The sequence below is a fragment of the Epinephelus moara genome, chromosome 22, assembly GCF_006386435.1.
Source record: "Epinephelus moara isolate mb chromosome 22, YSFRI_EMoa_1.0, whole genome shotgun sequence".
Taxonomy (NCBI): domain Eukaryota; kingdom Metazoa; phylum Chordata; class Actinopteri; order Perciformes; family Serranidae; genus Epinephelus; species Epinephelus moara.
Genome location: NC_065527.1, coordinates 27,728,587 through 27,746,179, shown reverse-complemented (window position 1 = coordinate 27,746,179; position 17,593 = coordinate 27,728,587). Strand labels below are relative to the sequence as shown.

General features: G+C 42.3%; 1 protein-coding gene across 1 annotated transcript in view; it reads right to left on the bottom strand.

Annotated features, from left to right (window-relative positions):
* The window catches only part of dbpa (D site albumin promoter binding protein a), a 40,177-nt gene extending 25,155 nt beyond the window's left edge, over positions 1-15,022 (bottom strand). Inside the window, exons 1-4 of the mRNA XM_050035117.1 lie at positions 14,904-15,022; positions 13,902-14,569; positions 5,455-5,723; positions 4,230-4,446 (exon numbers count right to left, since the gene is read on the bottom strand). Of these exons, the coding sequence (XP_049891074.1) occupies positions 4,230-4,446; positions 5,455-5,723; positions 13,902-14,097 (682 nt within the window). The 5' untranslated portion in view covers positions 14,098-14,569; positions 14,904-15,022. The remainder of the gene's footprint in view (positions 1-4,229; positions 4,447-5,454; positions 5,724-13,901; positions 14,570-14,903) is intronic.
* Positions 15,023-17,593: the final 2,571 nt, after the last annotated feature.

The following is a 17,593-nucleotide window of genomic DNA, read 5'->3' as shown; positions in this document are numbered from 1 at the left end:
TTGGTGACTTGAGAGTTTTTAGTGGCACACTGCAGCATTTCCCAGCAGGGATTATGCCACCAAATCGGGATGGTTTTTACATGTGGTATTTACTCGTGGCGATTGAAGCGCCATCTAACCTTGGCGTTTTTGGTGGCACTTTGCAACATTTCCAACAGTTTTTATGACACCAAATCTGTGTGTTTTTTAACAGCACTTTGGGGTGATTCCTAGTTGTATTTGAGCCACTGAACCTCAGTGTTGTCAGTGCCAGACCACAGCTTTTGAGCCACCAGACCTACGTGTTTTTTACCAACACATTGCAGCCTTTCAAAGCAGTGTTTGAGCCACCGAACCTGAGTGCTCTTGGGGGCACATCCTGCCATTTCCCAGTGGCGCTGATGGCACTAATCCTGGGTGTTTTTGGTGGCACAATGTGGCATTTCCAGCAGTATTTACGGCACCAAATCTGGGTGTTTTTACCAGCACTTTGTGGTGATTCCTAGTTGCATTTGAGCCACCGAACCTCAGTGTTCCTCACTGCCACACCACAGCATTTAAGCCACCGAACCTGAGTATTCTTGGTGTCACATCGTGCCGTTTTCCGGTGGCGTTGATGCTACTAGACCTGGGGGTTTTTTGGTGGCACATTGCTTCATTTGCAGCAGTGTTTATGGCACCAAATCTGGGTTGGTTTTTTTTACAGAAACATTGTGGCATTATCTAGTGGTGTTTGAGCAACCAAACCTCGGTGTTCTTCATCTCCACACCACAGCATTTATGCCACTAAACGTGGGAGTTTCAAAACTTGATCTTTTCCGAACAAAAAAAACAAGTGGTTTTTGTGCCTGTACCTAACCACAAGTTAACCACAGCATTGTGAGAAACAAAGTTTCAACACATTTGCTACAAAATAATGTACAAATGTAATATAGCTGTGGCTTGCAAAAACTTGGACTATAAACTGTGGTGAATCATTCCATTACAGTATAAAACCCAAGTATTTTTTCATTTATTATCAGGTCAAATTGAAAACAACAATCTAAATTTAGGGGTTTGAGAGACAGTATATGACATTAGACACTGTTTGGCTGAAATCTAGTAGCAAAAACTGAGCTCGCCAGGTTCAGTCTGGTTTTGTGAGGTAAGGAAAAGCAGGAAGAAAAGAAAAACCAGCACTAGCTCCACCACAGCTGGTTTAGTAATTGTTTAATCTCTGCAGCATTCATCCACTCATCTCCATTTTCATCCGTTTTTAACCTCAGACCTCAGTTTGAATTTTCAGATGGAAATATTACTGCATTTTAAACAAGACATAGGTGAAAAACAAACCCTATAAAATGACAGCCGCATCCATATTATTGTGCTCTCTCTCCCTCTAAGCTGTTCCCTCTTTTGCCCAGAATGAATTAAAATCAAACCAAACATGTGCATGCGGATCAGATTAATATTGCCAGTCTATTTTCCATCTATTTCTCTGGTTGAATCTCTCTCCCTCTCTCTGCAGCTCTGTAGTAACACTTCAGCTCCACAGCGACCTGAGGGATTTCTGGCTGGATGCATCATGCTCAACCCAGTCACGTGTTTATAATTCAGAATAAAGAGCACACACACACACATACTCATGAGAGAGGGTATGTTCACATTAAAGCCTAAACAGTTGCATGCAAATGCCGAAACAAAGAGGACACTCTCATATGCATGTTCGAAGTTCATTGTGCTGCACAGTCACACACACAGAAAACACATAAAGGCCTGCATGCACACTAAGACACACTGATGGTGTGTATTCATAGACACTCACAGAAGCACTTAGGGCGCACGCACACACACACACACGCTCACACACTCAGAGCCTTGCAGCAGTATCCAGTGGTATTCGCTCCTCTGTAGCAGCTCTGCTGAAGCTCTGCTGCTTTCTTTCATGCATGTGTCTTCTGTCTGTGTTTCATTTTCCAATCGTTTTTCACTCATTTATTTTTTCCTTCAAGCTTCTCTGCAGCTCGCTCTCACAGTGAAACATGTCCTCTCTTATTGTTTATGACTCGGAATAAAAAGACAATGTTCACAATGTTCCAGTCACATTTCTCAGAATCAGATCCTGCTGAGCAGTTTAACTCTTTGTCTCTCTATCTGTGTCTTCCTCTGACTGTAGCTGTGTACAAACTCTTCTTACTGCACACTGTATTAGAAGTATGAAAATGCTGTGAAAAGCAAAGGTATGAGAGCAGGACAGGCAAAAATATGAAGTGCAGAGCTGATAAAAGCAGCTGCAAGCAGATGATAAAAACTGTTTTTGTGCCTAGTTCCCACAGAAGTGACCCGGTCAGGCAACATTTTCTACACAATGTGTCAAACAACAAAGCGGGAGCAGCAGCCGCCCGTGCATAACAACTCAGAATTAACCTCTTACACTCTGACGTCTCTATAAGATTGGTCCACCTTTAGAAATTCAGGCTGTGTATAAAGTGCGCCAACAATGTGTTGGAACAAACAAATAACAATGGACCTCCTCATCGTCAGCTTGATTGTTTTGTTTTTCCCTTGTGTGGTTCCTGTAGTTGGTTACTTTTGTAAAAATAACTTTTTGTTATATTTTCTGAAACTGTCACTACATCCACACAGTAGTACACGAGGCAGTTAATCTGTGAAATAAACATGTTCTCCTCCTCCTTGTAGTGCTTCTGATGGCATTTGAAGACAACCAATCAGAGCTGAGGAGCCTCTACTGCAGCTGTCAATCACTGCTCATGAACTGCAGTCAAACTAGGCAGCACTGGTCAAATGTGAATCCAGATTCCGTTACTGCATTTCCTATTTCTCACCTCGAATGTTTTCAGAAACATATTTTAGTGTACTGTTTAGCCGTAAAATGAGAACGTTCATGACCCAGCTGCCATGTTGAAAACAGTCAAGCCAAAACTAAGCAGCACCCACTGGCTGGAGCAAAATATTTTCCACCAAAGTACACCCAACAACCATATCACGGCGCAGAAGGAAGCATGCATCTACTGCTAGCCCACCTAGCAACAGTGAGCTAGCTAGCTCAACCACGGAGGACACCATTAATGTTTACATCTCGCACTGTCACAAGCACGAGCTTCTCGTTCGTGAATAGATGTCGCCTCCTTCTGCGTGGTGATACAGTTGGCGGGTGTAGTTCGTTAGAAAGAAAATAGTTCCTGCATGAAACTGTTCACAACAAAGTCTGTGGATTATCGTGAGTAACCAGGTCATGATTTCTGGAAAGAGACATTGCTGTTGAGTTTTTCAGATGTATTTTTTCGGCGCTTTGAGCACCACAAGCCGAGTGCCATATAGTTCCATTATACTGGAGAGATGGAAGTCATGTCTACAGTTGATATCTCCAACGAATAGCACCACGGGTAAAAGGAATAATATATGTTTTTGATTTCGGAGGGGAACTGTCCCTTTAAAGATGTATCACAGCTCTGCTTCTCTTAAATCTGATCAAAGACTCTCAACACAGTCCTTTCCACACTCCATCACTCATCCCCTCATCCTTCCTTTAAATGTCCATACAACCGCTGAACATTTAGACAGACATGTGGCAATCTGTCTTTAATAAGTCATCAAGAAAATTTGCTGTGATGATTCATTCGATGGCTCGCAGGATTAAAAAACACGGCCATCAGCACTACAAAGCGCGGCTTTGTGGTTTCAATTAGCCAGAACTGGAAGTTGACAGACTTGTGAAAATTTTTTTAAATAAAGACAGACAGACAAGAAAGCTCTGATGTTCTTGCAGTTCTGGTTCACATCAAAAGCAGCAGAGAGGAAACAATAAATTATGAATATATAATGGATGAAAACAGGCAGTTGGAGAGACGAGGAGAGCCGGAGAACAACGTGTCAGCCATTTAACACACAGAGATGTAATTGGACAAAATCTTACTCTGGTTATCGTTGGAGTGGGTTAGTTAATGTAATGTATCATGAGTGTGTGCCCTCATTACTGTCAGATCACATTGAGGCCTTTACATACACATCTTCATATATGTCTGACTGCATTAGCCGCTGCATAAATGTTGCTTTAATGTGGAAAGTTGTTTTATTTCTATCAACTTTTAAGATTTACCCCCCTCCTACTTGAAGTCTTTGGAGTGACTAATAGATTTAATAATTACTTGATAACGAATTAACTCAAAACGTTGAGAAAATGTCCATTTTAATGGGTTAAAATGAAACAAACCGCCTGATGGCACCCCCAAATTCACTCAGCCACTCACCATGTAGACACTCAGGTCCTCCCATCATGCCTTGCTGCTGCTGCTGCTGCTGCTGAGGTGGCAGTGGTGGCGGAGGTTGTTGTGGCTGGACAGTTTCCAGTCCCAGCAGCGAGGAAGAGGAGGATGAGGAGGACATGGAGGAGGAAGAGGAGGAGCAGGGCGGTGGAGAGCTGGGAGGACACTGGGAGCTCTGGTTGGGCACCGCCGACTGGGAGCTCTGGGAGGAGAGGAAATTTAATAGACTTAACTTTGTTTCCAAGACGATCATCAGTTGAAATCACGGTACAGACAAAGAGAAGAGCAGTAAATCCCTTCTCATTAAGATCCTGTAGATTCGTCCAATTCACCAAAATTAAATTCAGGTGTTTTAACTTTGTCCTGAGCAGCAGCACCTCTGGCTGAAATTTTAAAATGACCACATGCCAGCTGCAGACAATGGGTCTTTGTTTTCAAATGATGGGCAGGTTGGTCTTTAGTGCTCTTAGAAATGTTTCAAATTAAAATGGATCTTAATTCTAAAACAGAGAAACTGGCAGAATTTCATAGCGTGAGTTTGACATCAACTCGTTTACTCACATCCTAAAAGCCATTCCACTTCAGGAGGAAATGTGGCGCTCATAGCTGACCTGCAAACTAACTAGTGAGCAAGTTATAATGATGCTATATTACCATCATGTCCTGTTCACATATTATTTACAGATAGCAATCCGTTATATCGCTCTCTTCAAAGCCAGATTCCATTTAGAAAAATAGTGATTTAACAGTGCTGAACACTGGAGCTGCTGGTCTACCGCTGCTTCGATCGTTTATCTTGTACAATATCCCAAACAAGCTAACTGATCAAGGCAGTGGTAGACCAGCAGCTCCAGTGTTCAATGCGCCAAAATTACTGATATGGCCAATGGAGTCTGGTAGCTATGACGAGAGCATGAATGGGGCACTGAGCCATTAACGGTTTCAGATTTTTAAATTGCTTTTCAGCTCAAGGCAAATTTAAAAATATAAAATCTCCATGGATCAAAAAACTGTAATAGAAAGAGTCATAATTGATCTTGTTTGCAGTTCAGTGTGTCTTGTCAACAGTTTTACAGACGTCTCTTTTATAATGGTGGTCTATGGGGAAAAGATTCAGGCTGCAGAGGATTTTCTTCACTGCAATACCGCAAGAGGCCACTGGGAAAATGGGCTGTAAGGCTGAGTAGCATTCCTGGGGTCCTGGTCTCACCTGGGAGGGGATCTGGGCGCTGGTGGAGCTGGGCCCGTTGCTGTGAATCCCCATCCCGTTCTCAGTCAGGAACTCCTCCAGGTCCATGTACTGCAGCTGGAACAAGCCTCCGTCACACGGCAGGGTCCTCTCCCACAGTAGTGGGCCCAGGAACGCTGACTGGGAGTTGGGCCGCAATGTGCCGGAGCCAGGGCCTCCTCCAACCCCACCGGGCCCTACGACGTTGACACCCAGGGAGTCCTCGTCAGAGTCCACAGGCTTGTCTTTGTCTGGAGAGGAGGAGATGTATGTTATATTATCTTGATTGAGACAAACTGTTCCCACCCAAAGACTGAAATGTCTTCCTCATCCCTGTGTTTATGTTGAAGGGTGAAAGGAAAGATAAGAGACGATAACAGCTGAAACTATGTAGCTGGAAACTATGCAGTGAGAAAGAATGATTAAGTATCAGTGAGGGAAAATGTTCAGTATTTTGAGCTGTAAAACAATCCATCAGATGAGACTCTGCTGTGCAGTGCAGGCTGATAATCTCATTCACAATGATCTCATTTGTTTACTGTAATCAAACTGTTGTCAGCTTAATGTGGCAGTGATTTATTGACTGTTAAACTAATGCAGTCCTCTATTCCAACACACTATGTGTCCACTATGGAAATGTTTCTAGAGCATGATTTTATCTTTAACAATTCCTGATTTGAATATGATGAACGACAGCAAGTGAGCATCCTTGTGAGCAGGTGTTGATGAAACAATCCCCTAAATATGCCCCCACTGACACCAGACAATTCAAAACCTGATTACAAAAAAATATCAATAATCAGTTACAACTGTGGAAACGAAATAATTAATTTGAAATATTCCATCACACACTCTGCACAAGTGCTTAAAGAAACAGTCTGGTAGCCAGATGGTCACAGGTTTGATTCCCTAAAGGTAACACACACACAGAAAATACCAGTGCTTTTTGTTTCCAGGTAGCAGAACAAAATGTTGGCATTGTATGTTTCTGCAATCAACGCATATTTATTTACTTTTGTATGTTTCATGTTGCATAGTTCACACTATGTATATGAGTTGACTTTCTCATCAAGCAAAAGAGGGGATATCAATGGCGTGGATGGCGTGACATCAAGAGAAGACAGCAGGAGACCACTGTTTGATACCAATAGAGTCCGGGACGTGTTCAGCTGTGTTTGTTACAACAAAACTAGGTATTTGAAGGCAAAACATGATGTTTTCCAAAACCTAATCAAGTCATGTTTGTGCCTAAACCTAACCACACATTAACCAGTGCACACACACACACAGGGACGTTCTATTTGCTAGAGTCCTGCATTTGGTTAAGTTCCCTAGCAAACCTGCACTAGAGGCTGGTGACATTTTGTCTTATTTTAATTTCAGATTTGGTTATGGGTGAGCAAAAGAACGTGTGTTGGAGTGGGGTGCTGTATGATAAATATATTAAAATAAAGTGAGAATACAAATAACAAAATTAAATTGTTTGAACAGCACGTGGTTATTATACAATTTGCGGCTTTGGGTCAGGTTGCAGAGCTTTTGTCGGTGGGTTGGGTTTGATAGTTTATCATATTTGTGGGTGGCAGGTGCGGTATTACATGTTACAGTTCCACTTCGGGAGCAGGTCTTGAAAATCGGATGCGAGAGTGTAAGTTAGCGTTGCGGTGGTTCCCTCAATGAAAAGCCAAAGGGATTTTTCAATTGGATCTTGGAATTACATAGAAAATAAGCTCTTTGGCGAACAAATGGTCATGATAATTACATATTTTGTTCAGAAATGAACACCACTTTTATGATTTCTAAAGTGTAAATGTAGTCGCTAGAAGAGAAAAGCTAACATTAGGCTATGAACAAACTACACCGCAGACACACGACTTCAACGTCACCACCACAACTAGGCTGTAAAGCTGTATTCGGCCTGATGACGTTCTTTCGTCTCATTTTACCACTTGTTAGCAACTGCCTTTTATAAGATGTAAAGCTTCAAATTTCACAAGTGGAGTATTTATTGGCGTATTTTATACAAAACATTTTCACTCCGACCTCGTCACATATAGAGATTTTGGTCATGGACTTTCCACATCCACTTAATGATGTGAAAGGTACCCTGGGTGCGTTGGCTGTTGACGTTCTGGGTTCATTTTATGGCGGAGAACAAAACATGAAAGTCTCTTGAGCTTGTGATAACCACAGACCTTATTTCAGTCCAACCAAGAAAACACTAAAAAAAACACATTCACTTTGGAACAAGGTAACCTGAAGTGCTAAAATGCAAATTAATTTCTGTGTTTAGGGCTAATTCCTGGAGCACTCTTTTTTCTTGGTGCCAATGTGTCTCAATTCAAGCTCCAGAAAAGCTATTATCTCGTCAAGTTTTTTTCCTCTAAAGCATTATGGTCTGGTATGAGCAGTAGCTTGTGCTAGCTAATGCTGTGCAGCAGGCATGACTTTATGGCTCTTCTCTACTTATTCTTTTGTTACACTGCTTGGTTTTAATATTCGTCTTCATCCTGTAACTGGGACATGTAAATCTAGTTCAGTTAAAGTTGCATAGTTTTCCACAGCGTCTCATAACCACCAATACTCATCATTGTCCTCTGAGAGCTCTTGAGAAAGGCACAAAATCAAAATGTATGTTTGGTTACACAAGATCTGGCTCTTTCCTTGGACCTCACCCTTGTTCTAGTCATTTGTTTATTACAAAAACTCAAATAGTGAGCTGATATCTGCTAGACAGACAGCTTTTGGATCGCTTCTTTTCGGATGTGATCCAGATCTTGCGTTTATCTACAAGACGTTGCATCACAATCCTGTGAAACTTTGTCAGAAAATCATTTTAAAAGACAAACAACCATTGACAAACAGCTCCGGAGGCTGCATTGTTGTTTGATGAACACCGGCTAAGGTTTGTGCTCATGTCCTCTGCTGCCTGTGAAGCACTTAGTTGCAATCATTAAAAGGCATCTATAAATAAAGTTGACTTGGCTGACCCTGCACTCTGACCCTCCACAGAGGGAGGGGGTCTGATGGAAAGATAGATAAAGACATCAATAAAGCATCAGCAGAAAAAAGTAAATGACTGCAAGTAAACCAAGAACCAAACTTAATTGCAACACATGGAAAGAACTGGAGTGATTGTTTAGTACCCTGATCCTTTAATAATATTATTCCACAGTATTATGCCTCCAAAAGTGCATATTGAATAAATGGCACACTGAATAATAAAACCCAATAAAAAAGTAATAAAAGAGCATATTTAACTGGGCTGGGATGACAGAGCAAGAGAGAGTAATGAGAAAGAGGGACCAAGAGAGAGGGAGAGAGACTGCGGGAGAACATCAGGAAGGCCGGAAATTTAAATTTAAAGGGATTAAAGAACATAAAGACACGAGAGATTACAACGTGAAAACAGCAGAGGAGGGAGGGAGGGAAGGAGGGAGGAAGAGAGCGGAGAGTCAAGGCCATCAAATTCGTGTCCCTCATAATCTCTCTGCTATCATCATCGTCATCATCTTCCTCATCTGCCTGCCAGTTTCTTTGCTGTCTGTTCGTTAAAAATACTCAAAGCACGATACACTGGAAGAAAGAACCACAGATAGAACGAAAACAGTGAAAAGTATTAAATTGATTTTAAAAATGAAATGTCACTTCAGATGCACAAGTTAGTATTTGTAAGTTGACCTGCAGAAATAATAACTGCTAAATCTGCACAATGCTTTGGTGACAACATTGAGTTAGCGGCTACAGCCAACCACTTCTGTCCTGATGAACGGTTACGTTGACAGGTTAAAAACGTAAGACAAACAGTCAAACAGTTTCAAACAATGTAGAGATTAAAAAATATGGACATCTGGTGTTTATGTTTGTTTCATGTATTAAAGGCACACTTCACTTAACTGTTACCATTTATGACACTTCTGCATAAACTGTCTCATACACAGATGAGTAGCAGGCTTGTGCTGTTCATGCATAAGTGTTTGAAAGAGTAACGTTTTAGCAAAAAAGCAGGTACTTATTGTTAGCCGGTGACCTCTAGTGACCGCAGGAGCAAAGGAGGAAGTCAGGTGATGTCGATTAAAGAGTGAGAAACTCCACTTAAGGAGGTGGACGGGAGGGATGGGTCAAACAAACACAGGACTTCCACTAAGGAGACTGCTGTAAGTGTCTCATGTGAAACCAAAAGTCAACCTTATGTGTTGTATTGGCAGGTGGATGTGATGTTTTGACAATGTGTTACGCATGCAACCCACTGCAGGAGATTTAAAAAGTAGCTGTTAGCAGTTAGCAACTAACTCAATTGGCTAAAAATGTCCGCAAATCGGGAAAACGATTAAATTAGGGAGCTCTTTACCCTCTGAGCAGAGAACGAGACCAGTCAACATATAACAGAGACGGTAAATGACTGTTATTGCCTGTTTTGCCATTGTTATTGCTTTTAAAGCACTGCAGAGGCGTCTGTCACATGTCACCCTAAAGGCCGAAGCTGTCTCTTTTAAATCTGCGATGCCAGCATGCTTTCTGTAATCACACACTGGAGCAAAACTGAAGCCACCGTTGTTGGCTTCGGCGTAAAAATGCAAATGAGGCATAAAGACGGGACTTTGTAGCGGCCCTCTGTGTAAAAACGGATATTAATGGCGTCCTCCTCGACTGAGCTGTAACGTTAGCTACCTCAGCGGTGCTACGTGAGTTAGTCATAGATGCACGCTTCCGTCTGCACCGTGATACAGTTGGAGGGTTTAGTCCGGTTGAAAGAAAATAGTTCCTACATGAAACTGCCCACAACAAACTCTGTGGATTATCTTGAGTAACCGGAACATGATCTCTGGAAAGAGACATTGCTGTTGAGTACTTTTTTCGGCACTTTGAACAACCCAAGCTGAGTGCCATCTAGTTCCATTATATCAGAGAGAAGGCAGACATTTCTACGGCTGATATCTCCAACACTCAGCAACTCACAACAAAACAATGTAGACTGATAAACAGCACTACAGTTAAGGGGAAAACTATGTATTTTTTAAGTTGTGGGTGAAGTGTGGCTTTAAGTTCCTTCTGCCCCAGTGAAGTGACAGTCATTCAAGAGGGTACAAATTACTCATATGTGTGCACACGTGACTAACTCAAAAGCATAAAATACAAAATATTTCACGCAAATAATAAACACACCTGCAGGCTGCATAGAACGGAAAAAAAGGAGAGCAAACTAACAATATAAAAGCGACTTCAAGAGAAATGAGGAAACCCCTTTGAGAACAGCAGGAGGAGAGAATGAAAAGAGGAGCAGGAGGGGAAATGGAAAAGACACAGAGAGGGACAAGGAGAAGAGGAGGATAAGACAATGCCTTAAAAAAAAATGAAAATCAGCAGAGGCACCGAGGAAGGGATGTGATCGAGTAGGAGAGCAAGACAGACAACTCAAAGACGTGAGAGAACGACAGACAGAGAGGAAGAGATGTGCTAGATCGAGTGGGTGTTTGTGAAGGCGTCAAACAAAGCTAGCCAGGAGGGCGAAACATCGACTCTGCATCAGGGAAGGGGGAAACCAAAAAAAAAAAAAACATCACACAGCAACATCTTTTTTTTTTTACAGACCCCTGAATGCATCACGTATCATTAGGAGAGTATGTATATATGTGTGCTGACAATGAGGCTGTAGCTGCTTTCTGACTCCATGGAGAGCCTGTCAGCCGCGCTCACCATCATCCCCTCCTCCTCCTCATGTAAAGGAACAAAAAGGAGGTGCAGTTACGACAACTGGCCACCAGGGGCCGCCAACCAGCAGGGAGCATCTTTGTTTTTCTTCCTCTGTGTGTGTGTGCAGATTTATTCCTACTTGTGAGGGCTGACTCTTGACAGTCTGAGGACATTTTATCATGTCCTCACAGTGACTAGATGATAAAAATTAGGAGGCCAAGCCCAGAAAAAACAGTGTGTAAGTGTGTGTGTGTGTGTGTGTGTGTGACTGCAGCTAACTGAGAGTTACGACATCCCCACAGCAAGAGGGAGAGAGAGAGGAAGAAGAGGCAGCCTGGTTAATATTTGTCATGGCAGCCGGTGGATGGGAAACAATTCGGTCCCACTCAGTAACCTTTATTTAAACAGAGCAGAGAATCATGCAAACGACTGCTGTTGTTTCTGCTGCTGCTCCTTTGGCTCTACTTTGATGGCATCCACTCCACACTGCTTTTTTTAAACCCTCCTCTTCCCTCCTCCTCCTCCTCGTCCTCCACCTCCTCCTCCTCATGATCATTTCATTTCACCACCAAAAAGCAAAAAGGAAGCATTTAATATAAAAAAAAAATTCCAGTGAGCCAGAAGGAGGAAGGCTGAAGTGAAAACAGAGTGTGCATGTGAGTGTGTGCGTTGGATAAGCAGGGCCCCTGCCTTTTACAATCACACCTGCCCACTCAGTCACATGCACACACACACACATACACCAATGAATAATCGCTGTAATATTCCCGTGGTATTTCTGCAGAGACTTATATAGAGTAGAGGCTCTCTAATGAATACTTATTGGTGCTTGTTTCTCATTACAGCAGCAGCGACTGATTACTTTCACTATCGATTTATTTATTTCTTGAGCAAAAACTTCAAAAGATCATTTCAAAATGCAGATTATAATCTCAAAAAGGAGTCGCTGACATATTAACATTGCTTGTCTTATCCCACCAACAGTCCTAGATCCAAATATATTGAGTTTAATATCACATTTGACAAAGATATTACACAAATGATCACATTTTAGGAGCTTGAAACAAAGAATCTCTTTCATTTCTATTAGGGACTGGAATCACCAGAGGGCCCGCAATGCGATATTATCGCGATTCTTACGCCACGGTACAATATTTTTGCAATTTTTAACATGATAAGTATGTTTTCCGACAAAAAATAATGCACCCAAATACGTACATATTCCACATATTTTGAAGGGCTCCAATCACGTGACCCATGTGCTGATGGGAGTAAACAAGGAAGCAGTCCCAAGTGGTCTTGTAAGGAGGCATGTGAACTCTGAGTAAACTTTGGGTCATTTTAAGGAAAGTCCTCAACATGTTTCCTGAACCTAACCTCCATAACTTTACGTTTACTATGTAACTGTATGGTAAGGATGTGATGTCATTCATGGGACACTACATGGGGGGGCTGGAGCCCATCCCAGCTGACATTGGGTGAGAGGCAGGGTTCACCCTGGACAGGTCGCCAGACTATCACTGGGCTGACACATAGAGACAGACAACCATTCACACTCACATTCACACCTACGGGCAATTTAGAGTCACCAATTAACCTGCATGTCTTTGGACTGTGGGAGGAAGCCGGAGTACCCTGAGAAAACCCACACTGACACGGGGAGAACATGCAAACTCCCACCCCAGGTTCAAACCAAGAACCCTCTTGCTGCGAAAATGATTTCAGTGGAGATTATAACTTCCCAAAGACGGAAGCAGACATATTCACCGCACATATTCCCAACCCTATGAATAGGGCTGAGAATCACCAGAGGCAATATGCTACAATATTGTTACAATTTTAAACATGTTTTGTGCTAACCTATACAATATTGTACCTTTTTTTAACTGCAAATTATGTACCTAAAGGAAAACGTTGTCAACACCTTTATCTAAACGATGCAGATTCCAACTTCCAGAAGGAGTACCTGAAATATTCACAGTGCTAATCTTGTCAAACCACGAGTCCTAAACCCAAATGTACTGTGTTTAATACCAAATTCGACAAAGGCATCAATCAAATCATCACATTTGTGAAGCTGAAACCAATTACTCTCTCTCCTATCCATCATATTTCTTAAATTAGAGCAGCAACTGATGATTATTTTGATCGTTAAATAATATAACGTGTATTTTCTTCATTAAAAATGTCAAAAAATAACAAAAAATGCCTATTCCAACCTCCAAAAGGAGTAGCTGACATATTTACATTGCCTATCTCATCCAATAAACAGTCCTAAACTCAAATATTTTGAATATCAAAATTGACAAAGATATCAAGCAAATTATCACATTTGAGATGCTTGAATCAAAGACTTTCTGGCCTTTTTGCTTGAAAAATGTCCTGTAATCCATTAATTGATCATACAATTGATAGCTTTAGCTCATATTGATGTTATACCACTGAAATGTTTCTGTAATATTGCAGGGGCTTTAAAATGTGTATTTAGAGTCACAGTTCTAAAATGCACCATAGTGTGTCACATCATCTCCTCATACAGACCTGCACTACACTTGTTCTACATGGAAATGTATTATAGTACATTTTTCTGTGATGCTCCTGCACTGACTTGTTGGCTGAGGGTATTTTCCTTACTGTCCCTTTAAGAAGTTTCTCGCCTATAGGATCCTTCACACACTCACCCACACACGCTTGCACGCACGCACGCACACACACAAACACGTGCACACACTCACCTTTCATCTCGCAGCAGTCCTTGGTGCCTCTCTGGTCGGCCTTGATCGGCAGCTGGAGCAGGGACTTCAGGTTGGTCATGGAGGTCAGATGTCCACCCTGGGGCCCACTTCCAGCCGGGTTACTGGCCCCAAACTGGGGGCTGGTGGCCCCGGCGGGGAGATCCGGCGGTAAGAGTTGAGCCAGAGGCCTTGACATAACTTCAAGGAAGGAGGTGGTGGTGGTGGGGGAGGTGAGGGGGAGGAGGAGGTGGAGGAGAGCAAACTGCGGACTGTGACTTCAAGATCAAAATAATCCAATTAGTGACGCTAATTGACAGGCGCGCCGTCAAAAGGTGCGCGGGCAGGTGACTCAAGATCTCCACCTGATGTCCCGCTTTGCCTCCCGTCCCATGAAGACAAAACAATGTGTCAAAATAAAAGAGGGATGGGTGTGTGGGGGGGACTTTATCTCCAATATGGCACCATGTTCACCGAGTCTATTTCATCCTCTCAGGCTGGCTGAGTTGCTGTCACCTCTTCAACACTGATAAAACGCACACAGGAAGACAGACTGGATCCCGGAGCTCGCGCCGAGTCAAGTCCACCTTTGGAGTTTGTGGAGATAAAAACAGTCACAAACTCACGCTCCGGTCCGGCTGCTGGATCGATCGATCGGAGGGTTGTTAGTCCTGAGGGGAGAAAAATCAAATTAAAGCAGATTCGGATGGCTGTATAGTTCCATGCAGTGAGGTGAGAAGGAGGATTAGAAAGAGCAGAGTCGAAGCGAAGAGTCTCCAAAACAGACAAAAATAACTTGTGGTTAAATATGAGCGAAACAAATAGAAGATGAAGGAAATAAAGAGATCCCCCCCAAAAAATAATAATATCCAGTAGTATGAGAGTCAGATAGATGAGACTGATGGCTCTTATTTTCCTCCCTCTCTCTCCCTCTCTCCCTCTCTCCCTCACACACACTCGAGCGCGCGCGCACACACACACACACACACATACACAAACACACACCTCTATTTTCGTCGTTCTTTCTGATTCTCTCTCTCTCTGCCAGTCAGCTGGAACCAACACGGGCCGCTCGTGTGACGTCACCGCTCACGGGGGAAAGGCGCTCGGGGGAGTGGATCATTTGCATACAGAGGCCACGCCCCCACCGCGATCACTGCCCGCGCTATGAGTTCACGGGCGCATGGGAAAACCGGTAAATATGAGCTTCCCACACGGAAAATACCATTCCAGGTCAAATTTAAAGCAATGATGGAATGAAACTAAGTGGGCTACATTTACATAGGTGCAGTTATGAGATATTGTTTTTTTTACTTGAGTATTTTTTTAACATTTTACAGGAAAATAATATTAGTTATAAAGTCAACAGTCCTAAGCCCAAATACATTCATTTTAGTATCATATTTGACCAAAAAAAAAACACACCTGCAAATCATCCCATTTGAGAAGCTTGAAACATAAAAATCTGGCCTTTTTATTTGAAAACTAATTTTAAAAAGCAGCTTCTGATCTTTATGATGCTGATTTAAGGGCATCATAACAAATGTGGTGACAGAGACCATGTGCTAGTTTGTCTTGAGAGGCCACTGTGTTTGAGTAGTTGTTGTTTTATTGTGGATTTTTGAATTACATGTTATATTTGTTGCATTTTAAATGTGTTCTGATTGGCTGCTACCTCGGCCAGGCCTCTCTTATAAAAGAGATTTTCAGTCTCAAGGGACTTACTGGTTAAATAAAGGTTACATTAAATTTTAAAAAAAAAAAGCCTCTTCACCGATTTATTGATGAATTGATTAGTAGTTTCAGGTCTTTGTTTGAATTCTTACATTTCGTTGCCTGACATGAGGTTGTGTAGTTTTGCCTTTTGTGGCTTTTTATCCTTACTAAAAACACAGTTCATTAATTGAGCAATCAACTGAGCACTTACTTTGATTAACAGCTGCTACCAAACCTGTGTGAACGCTATGACTCAGCATCTCTCCGCGTGACTCAGCGTCTGCATTGTGTCATATTCTACCACCAAATTATTCCTGTAATACATCTGAAGGGGCGTCAAATGTCTCTAAGGTGCATTTATATATAAATATAATGGTATCCTATCTGTGCTCCATTGCACTTAATGTGGAATATAGGCTTCTAAATCTCGTACAATAAAATCAGACATAATTTGTCACACAGATTCCTAAAATAGACCTGTGTCATTGTCAAAGAGGATGCACAACCGCAGTGTTCAATCCAACAGCACTAAATTAAATTAAAAGCTTTCCTTTGATTGGGTATAATGCTCAAAATGCCAACCAATTCTGACCTCACAGGGTGTTTATCAGGGTGGAGCTAATGAAAAATAAAATCAGATTGATTAGCCTACATGTTTTACACGTGTGAATACAAACGACAGAGCTGCCACAATTAGTCAATTATCTGATTAGTCACTCAGTCAGCGGGAAATAAACAGCAACTATTTTTTATGATTGAAGAATAATTGAGCCACAGCCGACCCATATAGAGAAATAACAGAGAAATAATCACATCACTGTCATCCTTGAAGCAATGCTAAATGGATTTGCTTGTAACATGTTAAAATGTATAAGCCATTGTTACAATTTATTTTCTGTACGAGACATTCTTTATCTAACAAAATTAGTTTTTCCCTTTCAGCAGTAAATCAGCAAAAACTGATTAAGTAGCTTTAATTAACGTAGGAAAACAAACCCCAAATGTTCTGGATGCTTGCCTTTACCATTGATGGGCCCATAATCCATGTTTTTTTATTCCCCCTCCGACAGCACGTGAATGCAACTTAAATTTGCATAAAGCACAACACCTCCCACAAATGTCAGCCAATGACGGGCAGCAGCTGAGACTGTTGCGCACTTAATCACGCCCACCTCAGCTGAGCTCCTTCCTGGATGGACCATGAACGCACCCCGCCCCTCTCCTCTTCTCTCACGCTGTCATTTATAAACAGGGAGGCCAAAACAACAGCGCTGACCACCAACTGAGAGTCAAATTGAGTAGAGCAGTACGGTCCAGAGACCTCAGGATGTTTGCTTACTAAATGTTGTTTACCCTTGTTTGTCATATCTGAGACGGTGGGGGGGGGGGTGTGTGATTATTATTATTACCCACAACGTGACAGGCTGTAAAGAGTCAGAATAAGCAGCTCAAACAAAGAAAACACGCGCATCAGGTGTTCACATGTGGGCGGATGAATAGTCACACCATCTCTAACATTCTATATCACATATAACACTTAAAGCTGCCATGTTAACAGAGACAGAGCCTCCATAGTGTGATTCTACAGGAGCAAACGCTAAAAAACGATATTTTTATAAATGCTTTTTACAATATAAATAGTCGTGTTTTGACTCATACAGCAGCTGCACACCGTGAAGTTTTCAAACCATGACATTTAAAGTGGTCAAACTGTGTTTAATCCCGTAGAAACGGTCGACAGAGCCACGGTGTGTCTGGGTTTCTCCCTGTTAAATGTCCTGATCTGTCTCGCGCGCTCTGCACACCACAGAAGCACATGGCCTCGGCACGCGCCGACTGTTGCCTACCGGCGACCCTGCCGCGTCGCGATTGGCTAAATCTGGGTCACTCGCTGCCTCTCTCGGCCTCCTATTGGCCAAAAATAGGTCACAGACTCCGCCCACAGGTTTCCCCATGCTACTGCCGCGTGACGGGCCGTC